We start from the raw sequence: 21,553 nt of genomic DNA, 5'->3' as shown, positions 1-21,553 counted from the left end.
TTGCATGGTTATAGAGAAAAATGGCTTAGCACTTAGTAAAACAAAAATGGATTTGTTTAAAACGAAAATTAGATTTTTAGGTCATTATATTGAACGAGGTATAATTCAACCTATCGAAAGAACTTTAGTTTTTGGAGAAAAATTTCCTAATGAAATCACTAATAAACTCCAATTACAAAGGTTTCTTGGTTGTTTAAACTATGTAATTGATTTTTATCCTAATCTGAATTGCATGTTAAAACCATTGCATGATAGACTTCGTAAAAATGCTGGTCCTTGGACTCATCAGCATACACAATTAGTAAAAAAGATTAAATCTTTAGTAAAAGAAATTCCTTATTTGTATATTCCTAATCCTAATGCTTTTAAAATTGTTGAAACTGATGCTTCTGACATTGGTTATGGAGGCATTTTAAAACAAAGAATTAATGGTAAAGAACGGATAATTCAATATACTTCAGGTCATTGGACTCCAGCTCAATTGAATTATTCTACTATTAAAAAAGAAATTTTAAGCATTGTTATTTGTATCAATAAATTTCAATCTGATTTATTAAATCAAAAGTTTTTATTAAGAATTGATTGTAAATCTGCTAAAGATGTCTTACAAAAAGATGTTCAAAACCTTGCATCTAAACAAATATTTGCTAGATGGCAAGCTCTTTTAAGCATTTTTGAATTTGATATCGAATATATTAAAGGTAATGATAATAATATTCCGGATTTTCCGACCCGCGAATTCTTACAGAACGATGGGAAGAAAGAAGGATAAAGGGAAAAACCCTATGCCCAGTTCACCTAGCAAAGACTCACCCACTAAAGCTCTTTCAGAGCATTCAGAAGACCTACCTAAAACCCTAAATACTAAAGCCTTTAAAAAATGGGTTGAAGAACTTTCTCAATCCCCAGAAGTTCTTAAAGCATTGCAGAATATGGCCTCTTCTTCCACAGAAGAGTCAGGCATGGCTTCTAAACCTAAAGCGATCGTACCCGCTCATGGTACGGCTACTCTGTCTCAAACGGTAGACAGTAAAGAGTTATCAAATTCGTTAATGGCTGTGGATTTGCCAAAAATCCAATATACTAATACTAGTAATATATATAAATGGTTTGTAAAAAGTTTGTATGATTTTGAAATTGAAGTTGAGGATGGATATAACAATATCAATCCTTGGCAAATTATAAAAAATATATACCCTGAGAATTGGTATTTTGTTCCATTTGATTTGTCAAAATCTCAGGAATACTATCATAATATATTAATAGAAACAGGATCTGTAAAAATAAAACATACTTTTGATAAAAATAAAATTATTTCTTACTCCTCTTTACAAATAAAACGCGTCATCCATCCTAAGGATTGGCCCGTATCTTCTTTATATACTCCAATAAGATTTAAATCCTTATATAAACATTGTATGATTTATAATTATTTTGATTATAAAGATGCGTGGGAAAAAGTATTTTGTCTTCAAAATCCCACTACTACGCATTCATGGTTACTATATTTTGATCAAACTATACATACTGATTTAAAAATACCAAATTGGTTTAAACGGTGGTGGCGGTTTAAAGGTCTCTCTGAGGAAATCATTCCTTCTGAGATCATTTCTTTATACCAATACTTTAAAGCCCATTATAAACCTAAACCTGAAGAAGTTCATATCCCCTCTCTTATGTATTATTGTATGACCTTCTTCACCCCATGGGTATATCAATGGTTTTTCGATTATCAGTATATCCCAGGAACTCAGATTCCTATGTTAGTAAAACGCCATAAAATCAAATGGTGGGGATCCTTTAAAAACTCCACTACTGAAGTAAAAATCCGCCAGTGGATTTTAAAGAAACTATCCAGCCCATCTAAACCAGCTCTAACATATGCGAACACATTAGTCATTCAGGATAACCCTCAATTTGGGATCCAGAAGGCCCAATGTCAAGTCCGTTTAGCTGCTGCTAAAACGCCCGAAGAATATAAACTGATTTGTCAAGAGATGTTTGAACAACTCTCAACCAGTTCAAATCAGCCCATAAACCCATCTTCCAGTAAAACGCACAGTGCGTCTTCTAGTAAATCTTCAAAGACGACACGTCATAAAGGTAAAAGTAAAATTGTTTTATCATCATCTTCAACAGCATCCCTATCATCAGTTGAAGATAGTGATAGCAATAATGATGATATTCCGTCCCCCATTAAAATCAAAAGTAAAGCAAGTCAAAAAGCTAAAGCGAAGAAAGAAAAAATAAAGAAAGAAAAAAGAAAGGATAAGATAAAGAAAAGAAAAGATAAAAAGAAAAAAGAGGACACTTCATCGACCTCCTCTTACTCTGAATCCCTGTAAACAGGCAGAAGGAACCTTATTCCTTCAACTTTTTTGATAAAATGTCAATTCTTATCAGGTGGCAGACCAACCACTATGCATCTACAGTAAAGGTCTGTCATAGCCCAGCCCATGGTCAATATTGTCCGCTTTGGGGCTCCAGCCCGTACGAGTACCCCCTCACGGTTTTGTTTTCAGGCAGGCTTTGCAACCCGCCCAAAAGGCCTCAACCATGTTCTGGAACCACCCCTCTTATGTACAGGACCACCCCCTCGTACTTAACCGATGTGGGATTTGCCTAAGGTGTGCTGGCCTTGCCACATACACCCCCCCTTGGGGACTCAGCGTCCTCGCTGAGGTTTGCCCCACCACCGGCCAGAGGAACGAGGGTTGGCTCTGATACCAATTGTCATAGCCCAGCCCATGGTCAATATTGTCCGCTTTGGGGCTCCAGCCCGTACGAGTACCCCCTCACGGTTTTGTTTTCAGGCAGGCTTTGCAACCCGCCCAAAAGGCCTCAACCATGTTCTGGAACCACCCCTCTTATGTACAGGACCACCCCCTCGTACTTAACCGATGTGGGATTTGCCTAAGGTGTGCTGGCCTTGCCACATACACCCCCCCTTGGGGACTCAGCGTCCTCGCTGAGGTTTGCCCCACCACCGGCCAGAGGAACGAGGGTCGGCTCTGATACCAATTGTCATAGCCCTGACCTGGTCAGTATTGTCCGCTTTAGGCTTTGCAACCCTCACGGATTTGTCCCTCAGGCAGGCTTTGCAACCCGCCCAAAAGCGCGCTAACCAAGTTAGAAGCTACCCCTCTTATGTATAGATCGTTTACCCCGTCCTTAACCGATGTGGGATTTGCCTAAGGTGTGTTGGCCTTGCGACATAAAATATGTGGCAAGGCCAGCACACCTTAGGCAAATCCCACATCGGTTAAGTACGAGGGGGTGGTCCTGTACATAAGAGGGGTGGTTCCAGAACATGGTTGAGGCCTTTTGGGCGGGTTGCAAAGCCTGCCTGAAAACAAAACCGTGAGGGGGTACTCGTACGGGCTGGAGCCCCAAAGCGGACAATATTGACCATGGGCTGGGCTATGACAATTGGTATCAGAGCCGGCCCTGTGCCCTCTGGCCGGTGGTGGGGCAAACCTCAGCGAGGACGCTGAGTCCCCAAGGGGGGTGTATGTGGCAAGGCCAGCACACCTTAGGCAAATCCCACATCGGTTAAGGACGGGGTAAACGATCTATACATAAGAGGGGTAGCTTCTAACTTGGTTAGCGCGCTTTTGGGCGGGTTGCAAAGCCTGCCTGAGGGACAAATCCGTGAGGGTTGCAAAGCCTAAAGCGGACAATACTGACCAGGTCAGGGCTATGACAAGGTCAACCACTATGCATCTACAGTAAGGGCCAGACTACTATTTCAACAGTAGAAGCCAGATATTATTCCCAAACAGTAAAGGCCAAGACACAGTGGCAGACAAGGTACTATTCATCCACAGTAAAAGTTAAGATTCGGTGGTCGACATGTCACTGTTCACCAACAGTAAAAGCAAATAGTAAAGATTCCACAAATTTTGTATTTAAAGGGAGCCTCTCCCCTTGTGAAGGCATAAGTTCAAATAAGTTCAGCTAGGATATAAATTAAGATTAGCTCTCCTCCTTCTCTCCACGTTGATTGTAAGGATTCAAGGTTAGATAATCTTTGTAAGTATAAACTAGTTTGAACTTGAGCTTATCATTTAAATTTTGTATATTACAAATAAATTTTGTAATTTCAATTTTGTAAATTAGTAAAATTAAATTGTTACTTTGGTAAGACCGTGTTGACGGCGCATTTCTTCTTCTCCCTCCTCACTCTGACTTAATTCTGGAGATCCCAGGTTAAGGTTGCAGGAACCCTAAACCTCTAAAAACTCAATTTTAATTATAAATTTGTTGTGTTGATGTATATAAGTATGCTCTGTAAATGCAGCTTAGTCTAATCTTCCACATCAGAAAATTGTTTTGCTTGTTTATTTAAAATTAAATTCATACATCATAGCATTTACTTCAGAATCAATATACTTGTAAACTTTAAATGTGTTATATATATATATATTTTTAGATCCTTTTGATAATAATATATATATATGTGTTTATATAATTTGAAGATTCAAAATATAAACAGTCCTTTGTCCTTTTGTTGGTATTTGTCCTTTTGTTACTAAATAATTTGAAGATTCAAAATATAATCTGTTTATAAAAATAAAATTTTTTTTATCTCAATATATATATATATATTGAGATAAAAAAAAATGAAATGAGAGACTGAAAAATAATCAGAGAATCGGTCGTGTGAGGATTATACCAGTCAGCCAGAATGGGGGATTGGCTCCCTGGTGCACATGTGAGTGGATGGGCCATGTGTGAGGACGGCTCATCGGGTTTCGGTGACTCCACTGACTAATTTCCACGTGATGTGATTAAATGAAGGTGATAATAACTGAGATTGCTGCTGTATTGTCATTTGTGTGACACTGCATGATCATAAGATTAATCGGTGACTAATAAAATATTTTAGCATCTGTGTGATCATAAAATTAATCGGTGATCAAATAAAATATTTCAGCATTTGTGTGATTGTGTGGGGTGAGAGGGTTATCTAACCCTACTCATTGAGTTTGGCGCTCACCCCTGCCTACCTATTTTTTTCCAGGTAATAGAAAGAAAGGAAAGTCCTATGGAGTTGAAACACTCATTCTAGAAGACCTATTAAAGATAGAAATTTCGATGTCAATTTTAAGGTAGAGTTCCGCAATTGTATTCCAGTTGGGTTGTAAATAATTAATAAAAGTCCATATTAAATATATGAACTGTATTTTGGATGCATATGTATAATAAGGTAATGGGCCTGAATCCATAATTATGAATAGAATGTGAAATTTAAATAAGTTAGGCTTACTACGGGCTTCGGAGGCCTTAAGCCCACCCAGGTCCTAGTGCCGGTCCGGCCCACGGAAATGGGTCGTGACAATTATATACAATATAATAGTCTTGTTACTTCTTTATTCAAATATAGATAATAAAATTTATATAAATAAATATAATCACATTTCACCTCTAATTGATTAATTATACATATATAATTAAACAATGAATGAAATTGTGTTGGAAATTGTCCAAGAAATGAAGCACTGTGTTTTAACAGCAGAAGAGTTGATCCTAGAAAATAATTGAAGGTGACATTATTAATTTGCTTTTTGCTATTGGTTTAAAATAATACTAATTATTATTATTATAAAATAAAGTTGTTTGCTAAAGATAAATGAAAATAATTTTTATCTAAAGCTGAAAAGAAAAGAAATGACGTGGAGGAGCAGTTGAAATTGGGGTGTGATATGAACAAAGGATAATTTTGTCAATATAAATTTCAATGATTTAGTTTTGTGGTTCATAGAAATCAATTCATAAAATTTTAAATCTGTATTTTTTTTTTTCATTCAAAACACAAAATTTTGAATTTCTAAATGAATTCTATGAAATTTTGTGAAATTTATTCATTTCAAACGGGTTCTTACAAACATTTATAATGTTGATTCATATGTTATTATGTATATTTATAGTACATATAAATGTGAGAATATGAGGAATAATATGATTTCCGATAACGCCCTCGATGAAATTTGATTATCTTAAAATAACATTATTCATGGCCAATTAAAAAATTATATTTTATTAGTTGATTGGATATAATTTTTATTAAAATTATTTTTTAAACAAATACATATAGATAATTAAGTATTTTAATATTTTAAGTTTTATTTTTTTTAACTTTATTTTTTAATATATTATGATAATGGGATATTTTGAAAATTTTTATATTTTATTTTTTAAATATTTAATTCTGTTTTTATTATAATTTAAAACAAGCGAAAATATTCCCGCTGGTAGGTATGACCCTATTAAATTTTTTTTACTTCATTTTATAATCACTTAATATTAATTAAAAATATTAGTCACTTAATATATATACACTCACACGTATGTATGTATATAATCAATTAAAAATATCAACTTTGTATTATTTTAAGTGAAATTATTTTCACTATTTGATATATATAATCTAATATAAAAATAATGAAAAGTATATTTTCATGATACATAATTGCTTTGTTCGATTAATAGTATGTTTTAGGTTTTATTAAGCTAAAAATTACATTGTCATAATTTTTTTTGTTATTCATTACCTATACTATATATAAATGTGAGAATATGAGAAATAATGAAATTTTCGATAGTGTCCTTAATGAAATTTAGAATATGCTAAAATAACCTTAATCACAACAAATTAGAAATTACATTTTTTTAATTGATCGAATATGTTTATAAAAATTATTTTTTAAACAAATACATATAGATTGTAAATCTGGAAAGAATTGGGTTTTCTATATATCTCGTATTGAATAATACAACTCTATTTATACAACTCTGTATATAGAGTAGTTACAAAGGATAATATAAGAGTGTAAGACTATCATTAGAATACAACTACATACATCTATTTAATAACAAATAATATAACCAATATTATCTGTAACAGCCCCCTTCAAGCTGAACGACAGGAGACTGCAGTCGAAGCTTGCATGAGTGAGATGCAAATAGTTGCTGCCCCAAAGGTTTGGTCATGATATCTGCGATTTGCTCTGCACTTTTAAGAAACCGAATAGAAACAATGCCAAGCCGTATCTGATCTCGAATAAAATGATAATCAATTTCAACATGCTTTGTTCGAGCATGAAAAACAGGATTTGAAGTAAGATAGATAGCACTAACATTATCGCACCATAAAGTTGCAGATGCTGCAGGAGCATATCCAATCTCACGTAAAAGAGTAGTAATCCACATTATCTCAGTAGTGGCATTTGCAATAGCTTTATATTCACTTTCTGTACTTGAGCGTGCTACCGTTGGCTGCTTCTTACTAGACTAGGAGATTAAATTGTCACCAAAATAAACTAGATAGCCTCCTGTTGACCGTCGATCATCAAGACAACCAGCCCAGTCACTATCTGAATAACATTGAAGTGAGAATGTTGATGAAGGACGAAGCAAAAGACCTCGAGTGGCTGTACCATTAAGATAACATAGCAGTCTTTTGCATGCTTGCCAATGAACATCTATAGCGCAATGTAAAAATTGAGCTAATTTGTTAACCGCAAAGGCAATGTCCGGTCTAGTAAGAGTTAAGTACTGTAGAGCCCCGACCACTTGTCTATACTCTGTCATAGAATCCAATAAAGTTCCTGTTTGTTTATTGAGATTTGGTGTAGTTGCCATAGGTGTAGCACAGGACTTAAAGTCTTCCATTTGTGTTGCTTGTAATATTTCAGAGAGATATTTGCTTTGAGAAAGCAATAAACCATCCGGCGTCTTCGTGGCCTCAACTCCAAGGAAACAATTTATCTCACCAAGATCTCGAACAGGAAAGGTAGCAGCCAGCTTATGAACAAACCAATCAATGATTGAAGATTTGGTTCCCGTGACAAGAATGTCATCTACATAGACAAGCACAAATCAACTCCATTGGTGTATATAAATAAAGAATGATCAGCCTATGTGCTGCAAAATTGAAGAGAACATAAAAATTGCTTGAGTCGTTCAAACCAGACCCGCGGTGCCTGTTTTAATCCATAAAGAGATTTCTGAAGTTTGAAAACATAATCCGGTTTAGTACTATCAACAAAGCCTTTTGGCTGCTCCATATACAAATCTTCTATTAAAGAACCATGGAGGAAAGCATTTGAAATGTCTAATTGCCGCATATCCCATCCTTTTGTTACAGCGAGAGCCAAAAGAATGCGAACAGTAGTGAATTTCACAACCGGAGAGAACGTTTCTGTGTAATGAAGACCATCTGCTGTGTAAATCCTTTCGCGACTAGACGAGCTTTGTAATGCTCAATATGCCCATTGGAGTGCTGTTTGACCCGATACACCCATTTATTTTGAATAACATTCACATTTGCTGGCCGTGGCACCAATATCCAGGTTTTATTCTTTAATAATGCTGAAATTTCCTCCTGCATTGCATCACACCATTCCTATTTGTTTTTAGCTTGCAAGTAAGTTTTTGGTTCCTGAAATGAAGCAAATTGAGCAACAGAAGCATATTTTGGATTTGGTTTAGGATTTGTCCTTAAAACCATAGGATGGACCCAAATTGGAGGTGGACTGAGTGAAGCAATATCAGAGACAATCTGTAAACCCATGGAGATTGCAGATTGTGGTGTAATTTCTGCAGAATTATGAGAAAATAATGGAGATTGAATTGGAGTGTGTGGGGAAGATGGAGTAGAAGAGAAGGATATACCTGATGAAGGCGTTGGTGAAGATGGCACTGTACAAGTAACTTGAAGCCATATGGGATCAACTTGCGGTTCTTGTATACTTCTTGACACAGTCATCTTGGCATAAGGAAATTCATTAGTCACAAATCGAACATGCTTCGCCAAATACACTCGTCCTATTCTAAAATCCATAAATCTATAGGCAGAATGAAAAGGACTTTGCCCAAGAAATACACATTCAGCAGATCTGTAACTAAATTTATGATTATTGTAGGGTCGCAATAATGGGAAGACACTACATCCAAAAGGTTGAAAGGACAAATAGTTGGGATCCTTGGAGAATAATTTAAAGAAGGGTGAAATTTTATGCAAAACATCAGAAAGGCAAGGTGTTAATTAACATAGCACTTTGTTCAATAGCAAAATTCCAGTATTTCAAAGGTAACGAAGCATGAGCTAAAAGGGTGAGACTAGTATCTACACGATGTCGAATTTTCCTCTCAGCTGTACCATTTTGCTCATGAGTGTATGGGTAGGCAATCCTATGAACAATACCAGTAGCCTTTAAATACCGATTTAAACGTTGATATTCACCCCCCCAGTCTAAATGAAAAGCCAAAATAGGCATCCCAAATTGACGTTTGATTAGCTGCTCAAACTGAAGAAAAATGTCATACACCTCACTTTTATTTCTCATGAAATAAACCCATGTAAAATGAGTAAAGTCATCAATAAAAAGAACAAAATATCGATGTCCCAAACTAGATTGTACAGCTGCAGGACCCCATACATCTGAAAATACAATATCAAATGGTTTTCGACTTGTATGTTCTTTAGAAACCAAAGACATACGAGACAATTTGCCTAAGCGACAACTAGAACAAGGACTCATCTCAGTATCAGAAACTGAAATTTTATTCTACTTAACTAAATGAAACAATTTTTGAAAGTTCGGATGCCCCAACCGCCGATGCCAATCGTTCATGGAAGAAGCTGCTGACACTTGATTTGCCATGGGATGTGGTCGGAGTTGAGTTAACTTGTACATGCCATCTTCACTTGGGCCTTGCATCAGTGTGTTCTTGGTGTACTGGTCCTTTATTACAAAATAATGAGGCCAAAATTCAAAGAAAATAGAATTATCAGTGGTAAATTTTTGAACAGAAAGCAAATTTTTTGTAATTGCAAGCACACATAATGTAACGTCCCATTTTTCTATGTCTGAAATAGTAAGTTGTGACATCCTACTGAATCGAGTCGTTGCTTAGAGTCAAGTCGGGCTGATCCAAAACCCGGTTTGAGCCATTAGAGTCCAGAGTGGAGTAGAATGGGATGTAACTGAAATAAGGAAAAGAAGTGGACTTACTTGAAGGAAGCAAAAAGATCAAAGTATAAGGATTAGGACTTACTTGCACTAAAAGATAAAGCTTAGGTATTAAGTTGTAACATATTGACACTTGAGGTACCATTTGGTAATTTTACACCCAAAATCATTGATATTTTGGAGATGTACCCGAGACTTCCATTTCATTTATCTCTTCTTCATCTTTATCTTCATCTACTTTCCTCTTCCACCTTCCTTTCTCCATCAATTTTAATGGTAGTGAAGATTTTAATGGTAGTTAAGCCTTAACTTCAACTTCTATTCTATCCAAGTAAGTAAACCTTCTTGAATTTCATAATTGAATCATTTGGTGATATTTTGAGAGTATTCATAAGAATTCTTATGTATAGGAGAGGTGAGCTCAAAGGTAGAAGAAAAAGGAAGCTAAGAAGAAGATTCCAAGCTTGTTAAGTGAAGTTGTGCTATCTCTTTTAGTTTAATTAATTTCCTTGCATGAGAATTTGTGTGGTGTGTTGATAATGAGAAGATATGTTGCTTAATGTTGAGTGAGATGACTGGAAATGGTGAGAAAGCATGGGATGAAATGAATAAATGAAGTAGATATTGAGTTCATGCTGAAACAGGTTTTGCTGGAAAAGTAACCAGTAACTTCTCCTTAATTTTGACCCTATTTAATGATGGAATTAGGAAGTATCATAGAAGCGTTATTTGTTCCTCTATGTGTTAGCTATCCATGGGTTTTTGAATCACCCAAATCAGAGTTATAAATTGAGAGATATGACCAAAATAGTACAGACTGTGCAGGCCGGAAACACGACGCGCGCTCGCGAATTTCATGTCGAGCTCGCGAATTGTGCCTGAAAACTCTCTGACTCTCATTTTGTGCTTCTAGGGCTCGCGAATTTCATTGCGCGCTCACGAATCTTGCCTGTAAACTCACTGACCCTCATATGTGCTTCTCGCGCTCGCAACTTTTCATGGCGCACTCGCGACTTGTGTTTTGATACTCTTTTGGACCTCTTTTTCTATGCAATTGTATTCCTTTGCTCAACTTGTATGCCTCCAATCGTTTTAAAACAAAAAGCCAACATGAACACATGTATAAACACAAAATGCAAGCATGCAAATGATGTGAAACTAACATGACACAAGTTGCCCGCTTGGCGAGGCTATCAGCATACAGGTAATCAATATGGTTTATGAAATTATGAAGCAGTTAATATGCTTTTGTTTTATATATTGACATACCGATATTATGCTCCATTGAGGTTAGGTAGAAACCACGTAGATAAGGCTATGTCGCGATATAGGATAGCAGATCTGTGCCCCATACAGTTTGGTACTCTGGCTATAGGCCGTTGAGTGAATATGATTATATAATGGCCATAGCAGCCCAGTCATACAGTATTCATCCAGTTTCATACAGTTCTTCTTATCACTTTGGTTTCACTATAACCTTATGGAGCTATACAGTTATATTGACTACAAATTACATAATCATACAGTATAATGAGCAGCAAGTACGATAATGAAAGTATCATGATATGTGTGCTTACATTCCATATGTGATTATATGTTTATTATACATATGTATGTGCTTACTTGTTTCTTTATTCGTTACGATATTCACTGAGTTTTCAAAAAAGTTGCAGAATTCATACAGCATAAGGAACATCAGGTATGATCATGAAAGTATCATGTTATGTGTGATTACTCGTTTATTTATTTAGTTCTTATGGAGCCATACAGTTATGAGATTAACTTGACCAAAAAGTACATAAGTCATACACCATAATGAACAGTAAGTAAGACAATGAAAATATAATGTTATGTGTTCTTACATGTTTATTTATTTACTTCATACATCATAATGAACAGCAGGTAAGATCATGATAGTATCATGATATGTGTGATTAAAGGTTCATGTAAAAGAGTTATGAGATAATAAGAACTCAATTATTTATGTTATGAATTAAAAGTTTATTCTTTGCTATAAAGATACATTTATGTTGAAATTTACTGATTCTATGATTATCAATGCACTTTGTATTTTAAGTAAGTTGCCATCGCACTTTGTTCCATATGTGAATTATGAGCACCACTGAGTTTTATACTCAGCGCGTCGATTTTTATCACGCGTAGGTTGAAGATCGTGGTTGCTACTTGAAGACTTGAAGAGTACTATCAAAGCAGAAGTGACGAATTTGGGAGTAGTAGATTGAGAGTTATATAATTAAGAATTATGGCATGTATAATTAGTATATTTGTTCGAACTTATGTGATTGGAAATATAACTGAAGCATGTAATTATTTTGGTGTAAGTAGTTGGAGATAAGAATAATACGTATGAAATGATTGAATATGAAATATTTTACTACAGTTGGTATGATTAGTTCATGAAGACTTGATATATATATAATGAATGCAATTAATTGCTGGATATTAAATGCTATTGAGGATTTATACAGTTATGAATATATATATAAAGTGTTATTGTGTTATGATGATTAGTTGGAGATATTGGAAGTTGGAGTTGAATTGGGAGTGTTTTGTATTCATATTTAGCATACAGGATGATATCAGCATGACAGAACATAAGTTCAACCAGATTGTAGCGTCTCGGCTCGGTTCATTCGGGTTAGCGGGTGGACCGGGAAGGGATGTTATAATTTTTGGTATCAGAGCCTAGGTTTAGGCGGTTCTCGGATTATATGTGTATCTATGTAGGAATTTATCTGTTTGGCAGTGAGAGTAGGAGTAATTTAAATTAAAGACATGCCATATTGGGTTGATTGGTAACAACCAGCCATTAGAGCCGTGGTAAGTGGAGTATATATTGAGGTTACTATTGATGATTAATGGTTATATCCTTCTGGACCATTATTCATGGAGGATATTCTTAGAGAATAATGGATAGGGAATTCGCTGTAATGGTTATTGGAGATGAAATATTATTGAGGCATTAAGGATTTGTGTACTTTCGTGAGTTGATATGAGTTTTCAATGTTATAAGTATTATGAGATGTATTTTGAAACTGATTTTTTTTATCCATGATAGTGATAGCATGAGTGACTTGTAAAAACGTTTGTTCATGTTGAATCCAGAAGAAGCATAGTTTATGTTGCTTATAAACAAATGATTTTGCTATGAAAATTCTTCTCTTCTCTGAATACTTTGAAAAAAAAAAATTTTTAATTTTCAAGTGTGGTTTTCTAAAGTTTTGATAAATGAAAGGATTGTTTTATAAATGACAATGAAGTCACTTGTATAGATTCATGAGCTGTGAAGTATATTGGTTTATGACTTAACATGAAAATAACATATATGTATATACTTAAGTATGGAAGATGTAGTGTACACTTGTATGGTTGTGTACGCAAGAAGATATGTTAAGTTATGCATGATTAAGATTATAAAGGTTAAGTTGAAGTTAAATGATGTGAATGTGAAATGCATGCATAAAATGCTTGAATGTGTGTACATGTGCATATGGAAGGAGTATGTTGAGGATGAGTAGTTAGTATTATCTAAGAAGAAAACTAAATGATTCGGATTCAAGGACATTAGAATCTATTTAAGTAGAGTATTGCTTTTTGTATATGTATTTGATGAAGTTTACATGATTTTGGATAATGGAATTTATCATGACTATTGAGATAAGCATTTTGCTGGATAGAATACATATATACATATATTCATTGGTGTATTTACATAAATGATCTTAATGATGAATGATTCGATGTGATTTGCTCTAAGAATGGGTGATGAGTATTTTTTATAAGAACTAATGTCATTATTTAAAGCCATTTATGAGAAGTGATTTCTATTTATGAGAAATACTTACTATTTGGTGGAGTCAAGTGTATTGTGGCACCTTGTGGGTTAATATGGTATAAGTATGAATTATATTCAATGAGATTTAGTTTTTGAGGTTTAAAGTATTTGGTGAATTCTAGATGTTATGTAAGTTTAATGAGAAATTCTATGCTGTATGAACCATGATATAAATATTGGACTGTGATGGTTAAGTGAAATGATGAATGACATCGGACATGGAGAGATAGTTGTCCAACTATTGAATTGATGTTATACCAAGAAATTAGGTAAGTAAGAATGAAGCTAGTCATGTTATTGAATTAAAATTAAGAAAAGCATCAATTACAGAGGTGAAGGAGTATGAATTAGGATGATTTAAATGAGATGATAGTCATTCAGAGTTTTTGTGAAAAATTAGGAATCATGGTTACTAAGATTTGATGGAAATAGAAGTAATGATGCATCAAAGTATATACAAGATCAGACTTATTATCCTTTGAGAGTTCATGAAGATGTACAAATTGTGGTTCGTGTTGATCTCACTATGTTTATATGAGAATAAATTCTAAGCCAAAATGATCAAGATTTTATAAGTTATCATTCTTCAGACAGAAAAGATTGGTTAATTGTTAATAGAAGTATTTATACGTCATGGATGATTTATGGATTTGTGTGAGCTATCTATGATTCAAAAACAAAAAGTGGAATTGCTATCACTTAGTGAATTCTATTTGGATGGAACTATCAAATCATTAGGGATAAATGGTCAAGTTGAGATAGTCTATATGGCACATTGCATGATTTGCATAACTTTGTGATTGTGTATAACTACTGTCATGTATTAAAATTTGGAACTTTGGTTTAATTTGTTTTTCTTCTTGAGTGGAACTTACAAGTATGCATGTATGACTATATGTATATATGCATGACAATGGATGAGAATAAGTACCATGGCGGCATTAAGTTATTCACACAGTTCTGAGAATAAGCTATATGATCTCAGGATAACACTGTTATGAGAATAAGTTATATGATCTCAGGATTTGTTCATATAATCTCATCATGCTTTGTGAGAATTTACTTTATGCAAATTTTTGAATAGGCTATTGCAGTGAAATGCCTTGATATGTATATGATATGATGATATGATATGTATATGATATGCTGATATGTTTGGTATGGGCGGTATATAGGTCATTGGATTGAGTGCTGATATAGAATGGTTAAATTAACTATTATGGATGTTCATTTGGGAGAATCATGTATAGAACATAAGGCTAGTAAGTGCTAGCCGATTAACAAAGAATCAAATTGAGTTGTAACTATTATGAGATTTGTAAGTGTTGAATGCAAGTGAATTTCGCAGACGAAATTCTTTAAGGGCGGTAGAACTGCAACGTCCCATTTTTCTATGTCTGAAATAGTAAGTTGTGACATCCTACTGAATCGAGTTGTTGCTTAGAGTCGAGTCGAGCTGATCCAAAACCCGGTTCGAGCCATTAGAGTCCAGAGTGGAGTGGAATGGGATGTAACTGAAATAAGGAAAAGAAGTGGACTTACTTGAAGGAAGCAAAAAGATCAAAGTATAAGGATTAGGACTTACTTGCACTAAAAGATAAAGCTTAGGTATTAAGTTGTAACATATTGACACTTGAGGTACCATTTGGTAATTTTACACCCAAAATCATTGATATTTTGGAGATGTACCCGAGACTTCCATTTCATTTATCTCTTCTTCATCTTTATCTTCATCTACTTTCCTCTTCCACCTTCCATTCTCCATCAATTTTAATGGTAGTGAAGATTTTAATGGTAGTTAAGCCTTAACTTCAACTTCTATTCTATCCAAGTAAGTAAACCTTCTTGAATTTCATAATTGAATCATTTGGTGATATTTTTAGAGTATTCATAAGAATTCTTATGTATAGGAGAGGTGAGCTCAAAGGTAGAAGAAAAAGGAAGCTAAGAAGAAGATTCCAAGCTTGTTAAGTGAAGGTGTGCTATCTCTTTTAGTTTAATTAATTTCCTTACATGAGAATTTGTGTGGTGTGTTGATAATGAGAAGATATGTTGCTTAATGTTGAGTGAGATGACTGGAAATGGTGAGAAAGCATGGGATGAAATGAATAAATGAAGTAGATATTGAGTTCATGCTGAAACAGGTTTTGCTGGAAAAGTAACCAGTAACTTCTCCTTGATTTTGACCCTATTTAATGATGGAATTAGGAAGTGTCATAGAAGCGTTATTTGTTCCTCTATGTGTTAGCTGTCCATGGGTTTTTGAATCACCCAAATCAGAGTTATAAATTGAGAGATATGACCAAAATAGTACAGACTGCGCAGGCTGGAAACACGACGCGCGCTCGCGAATTTCATGTCGAGCTCGCGAATTGTGCCTGAAAACTCTCTGACTCTCATTTTGTGCTTCTCGTGCTCGCGAATTTCATTGCGCGCTCGCGAATCTTGCCTGTAAACTCACTGACCCTCATATGTGCTTCTCGCGCTCGTGACTTTTCATGGCGCGCTCGCGACTTCTGTTTTGATGCTCTTTTAGACCTCTTTTTCTATGCAATTGTATTCCTTTGCTCAACTTGTATGCCTCCAATCATTTTAAAACAAAAAGACAACATGAACACATGTATAAACACAAAATGCAAGCATGCAAATGATGTGAAACTAACATGACACAAGTTGCCCGCTTGGCGAGGCTATCAGCATACAGGTAAGCAGTATGGTTTATGAAATTATGAAGCAGTTAATATGCTTTTGTTTTATATATTGACATACCGATATTATGCTCCATTGAGGTTAGGTAGAAACCACGTAGATAAGGCTATGTCGCGACATAGAATAGCAGATCTGCGCCCCATACAGTTTGGTACTCCGGCTATAGACCGTTGAGTGAATATGATTATATAATGGCCATAGCAGCCCAGTCATACAGTATTCATCCAGTTTCATACAGTTCTTCTTATCACTTTGGTTTCACTATAACCTTATGGAGCTATACAGTTATATTGACTACAAATTGCATAATCATATAGTATAATGGGCAGCAAGTACGATAATGAAAGTATCATGATATGTGTGCTTACATTCCATATGTGATTATATGTTTATTATAGATATGTATGTGCTTACTTGTTTCTTTATTCGTTACGATATTCACTGAGTTTTCAAAAAAGTTGCAGAATTCATACAGCATAAGGAACATCAGGTACGATCATGAAAGTATCATGTTATGTGTGATTACTCGTTATAGTTCTTATGGAGCCATACAGTTATGAGATTAACTTGACCAAAAAGTACATAAGTCATACAGCATAATGAACAGCAAGTAAGACAATGAAAATATAATGTTATGTGTTCTTACATGTTTATTTATTTACTTCATACATCATAATGAACAGCAGGTAAGATCATGATAGTATCATGATATGTGTGATTAAAGGTTCATGTAAAGGAGTTATGAGATAATGAGAACTCAATTATTTATGTTATGAATTAGAAGTTTATTCTTTGCTATAAAGATACATTTATGTTGAAATTTACTGATTCTATGATTATCAATGCACTTTGTATTTTAATTAAGTTGCCATCGCACTTTGTTACGTATGTGAATTATGAGCACCACTGAGTTTTATACTCAGCGCGTCGATTTTTATCACGCGTAGGTTGAAGATCGTGGTTGCTACTTGAAGACTTGAAGAGTACTATCAAAGCGGAAGTGACGAATTTGGGAGTAGTAGATTGAGAGTTATATAATTAAGAATTATGGCATGTATAATTAGTACATTTGTTCGAGCTTATGTGATTGGAAATATAAGTGAAGCATGTAATTATTTTGGTGTAAGTAGTTGGAGATAAGAATAATACGTATGAAATGATTGAATATGAAATATTTTACTACAGTTGGTATGATTAGTTCATGAAGACTTGACATATATATAATGAATGCAATTAAGTGCTGGATATTAAATGCTATTGAGGATTTATACAGTTATGAATATATATATATATATATATAAAGTGTTATTGTGTTATGATGATTAGTTGGAGATATTAGAAGTTGGAGTTGAATTGGGAGTGTTTTGTATTCATATTTAGCATACAGGATGATATCAGCATGACAGAACATAAGTTCAACCAGATTGTAGCATCTCGGCTCAGTTCATTTGGGTTAGCGGGTGAACCGGGAAGGGATGTTACACATAAGACATTATTTAGCTTAAGCTGGCAATTTGAGTTGGAAATAAGACCGTTACCAGTATGTGAAATCTGCAGACCTTGCCCATTCCCAACCAATAATTGATCATTACCTGAGTATTCATTAATAGCACTCAGTTGTTGCGAATCTGGTAAAACATGGTAATTAGCGGCAGTATCTGGAAACTAAGAAACAGAAGCAGAATCTGTCATAGAAGGAGCAGTTGAGTAAGTGCTTGTATGCACCATATTGGCAGCAGGTGGTCGATATGGTCGGAAAGGATGATAACTTGAATTGTTGCCGCTAGTGTAACCAGATTGAGTACCACTGTTATTCTGCCCAATATTTCCACGATAAAACCGGCGATGACAATTCAAAGTAGTATGATTGGGTTTATTACAGATTTGGCAAGTCACACGAGTCTTCGAGAAATCTGAGGGAGTAACAGGAGCAGAAGTTGTTGATCTTGGTGTAGATGAACTTGAACGAAGACTGAGATTAGCCATTGGTTGATGGAGATTATTAAGAAACAGTTCATGTGCAACCAAATGGCTATGTAACTCGAAAAATGAAACTGGTTGTGGACGAAGATTAAGATTTGTGATAATTGAATGAAATTCGAAACCCAAGTTTCGATAGATTATAGCATTAAACTCAACCGGAGAAAGAGGACGTCCAGCTGCACTAAGTTCATCGGTCAGAGATTTTGCCTTCTTAAGATAAGCAGAGACGGAGAGATCGTTTTTCTTGAGTTCTTGAAGCTCAATATGTAACAGCACCAAACGCGTTGGCTAGAGCTTGCCAGACTACATATGAAGAATCGAGTCCATAAATAAGAGAGTAAACCTCTTCTGTAAGGGAGGCTAACAGCCATGAATGAAGCATCTGGTCTTTATTAAACCAATCCTTATATGCTGGATTTGGTATAGGTGTAGTATCTGTGGCAGATGCGGGTATAGTTTTAGGAGGAGCTGCTTGCGAACCATCAATAAAACCATTGAGGCCTTGGAAATTTAGTATTGGACCAAACTGGGTTTTCCAAGCTAGGTAATTATTGTCTTTTAATTTGATTGAAAAAGAAGATGCAGAAGTGATAGTTGAAGAAGAAGAAGAAGAAGAAGATAGAGGAGCAAGAGCCATGATGAGGAATTATGGTAGCTTTGATACCATGTAAATTCTGGAAAGAATTGGGTTTTCTATATATCTCGTATTGAATAATACAACTCTATTTATACAATTCTGTATATAGAGTAGTTACAAAGGATAACTATAAGAGTGTAAGACTATCATTAGAATACAACTACATACAACTATTTAATAACAAATAATATAACCAATATTATCTGTAACATAGATAATTAAGCATTTCAAAATTTTAACTTTTATCTTTTTTAAATTTATTTTTAATAAATATATATGATAACAAGACATTTGAAAATTTTTATATTTTATTTTTAAATATTTGACTATATTTTAATTATAATTTAAAATATTTTATTCTAAGATAAATAAAAAAAAGAAAAAAATACTCTTTCCGTCCTATTTTGTTTGCATAGTTTGACAGAACATGCATATTAAGAATTTTGTCAACAAAAGTTATTTTGTCCTTCTTAATAACTCATTAAGATATTAATAAAAGCCATTCATTTAATGAACAATTATAAAAGTTATTATGGAAAAAATAATTATTTACATACACAGATTTAGAAACCTTGCAAATATTCCGGGACATCCAAAAAAGGAATAATAAACAAACAAAATGGGATGGAGGGAGTATATTATTTTTATTAATATTCTTTTTTTCTTTATATTTATATGATTTGATTAAATATATTTTTTAAAAAATAAATTTTTAAATAGAATAGTACATAATATTTTATTAAGTAGAGAGATAAAAAAAAGAAAAAATTATATTAATTTATTATATTTTTTCTATATGTTTGTATGATTTGATTATGTATAATTTTTTTTTAAAAAAAAAAATTCAAATAGAATACACATAATTAAATCTTTCAAGATTTTAAATTTTTACTTTTTAAAATTTATTTTAAAAAAATGAACATATGTATATGGGATTGATTTAAAATTTTAATTTTAAAAATATATAAAATATTTTTTGATATATTTATATATCTATATATATTGAAACTTTTTTTGTGAAATGAATTCTGAAAAGAATTTTATTCTTAATAATAATTTTTTATTTTTTATTTTCCTTTTCGTTACTGAATAATTTGTAACTATTATCATTTTAATTTAGTATGAAACTTATATCTCCCTTACAATGATGATTAAACATTTTTAATTTTCTTGATATTTTTTTCTCTTATATCCTAAATTTGTTTGAATTGAAAAAAATTAGTGTTTAGGAAACTGAAAAAAAAAAAAACTAGAACTATATATTTCTATTTTGGATGAATTTTTGGGGTTTCAAGAATTTGTGTGTATGTGCATATATTTCTTTCTCTAATACACTGGGTAAGTAGTATTGCTACTATAAGAAAAATGATTACCATGATCAATTCAATTTGAGACCGCTTCATTATATAAAGATAAAATTAAGTACATAAGCAATAGCGTTACAAGTAGTTTGTACAACAAAATGTAATACAAATTAACCACTTGTATTTGTTTTAATCTAAAGAAAAATTTATACTTTAATATTATATAGATCAAAAAAGATTAAAAGAGTACAAAAAATAAATATATAATGAGCATAGTAAACGGGCAATGCACGTCATAAAAAAGATTAATATTTAAAAAAGAGAAAATTATTTGATTACTATATTTGTTAAATATCTCATTTTAATTAAATATTTTTAAATAATTTCTTTATTTTAAATAATTAAATATCTTATTTTATTTTTCAATAAAATTTGAAAAAAATATAATAGAAAGGTAATATATATTTAATTAAAAAAATTACAATTTTATGAAGGACTCTTTTTAAGTTAAAGTAAACATTTCATCCATTAAGTATCTCAATTGAAATTTTTAGTTTTTACGCTACTATATATATGGCAATTTTTTAAATAAAATTAGGTAGTTATACCAGTTAGGAAAACTAAGTTTAATTTTTTACCTATAATTTAAATTTTAATTGATTTTTATTTTAATAAACTTAATCAGATAAATTACATATAAAATACTAACATATTCTTGATTTGAGGAACTATGGCTTTTAAATTAAGAGCTAATAATAATATAATTGTCTCATTAGATGAATTACTTTAAAAATATTATAAATAAATAGGTTAAGATTATAATTAACCAATATAAGTCAATGTCTACAATAATTAGCCTAATAAAATTTTTGTGTAAATTTTCCTAATAAAAAATTGTATATAGTAATTTTTTTATGTTTTATATTTTTTTATAAATAGACAAAAGATGAGAAACTATAAAATATTCTCATATAAATTTAATGTATAATTATTTGGCTACAGAAATTAACTGCCAAAGAAAAAATTAATTCTCACTAGACTTTAAAAAGTTAATAATAAAACTTTCATCCAACCTAGTGATCAGTGA

The 21,553-nt window shown here is 33.1% G+C and overlaps 1 protein-coding gene across 1 annotated transcript; it reads left to right on the top strand.

Annotated features, from left to right (window-relative positions):
* The first annotated feature begins 752 nt into the window (after positions 1 to 752).
* On the top strand, positions 753 to 2,435 carry LOC149493787 (uncharacterized). Its single transcript, XM_089726343.1, has 2 exons — positions 753 to 2,208; positions 2,404 to 2,435. Exons 1-2 carry the CDS (start codon positions 753 to 755, stop codon positions 2,433 to 2,435), a joined length of 1,488 nt encoding a protein of 495 aa, XP_089582469.1.
* Positions 2,436 to 21,553: the final 19,118 nt, after the last annotated feature.

This window comes from Jatropha curcas, chromosome 9 (assembly GCF_041381405.1).
Source record: "Jatropha curcas cultivar XTBG-Jc1 chromosome 9, XTBG_Jcur_1.0, whole genome shotgun sequence".
NCBI lineage: Eukaryota > Viridiplantae > Streptophyta > Magnoliopsida > Malpighiales > Euphorbiaceae > Jatropha > Jatropha curcas.
The sequence above is the reverse complement of the archived record's forward strand: the minus strand, read 5'-3'. Positions and strand labels throughout refer to the sequence as shown.

What these genes read in the sequence shown, in the direction of transcription:
- LOC149493787 (XM_089726343.1), top strand. Translation starts at nt 753, where the DNA reads ATGGGAAGAAAGAAGGATAAAGGGAAAAACCCTATGCCCAGTTCACCT. An exon ending in GTCCCCCATTAAAATCAAAA is followed by an intron (nt 2,209 to 2,403) that starts GTAAAGCAAGTC and finishes AATTCTTATCAG; the next exon opens with GTGGCAGACCAACCACTATG.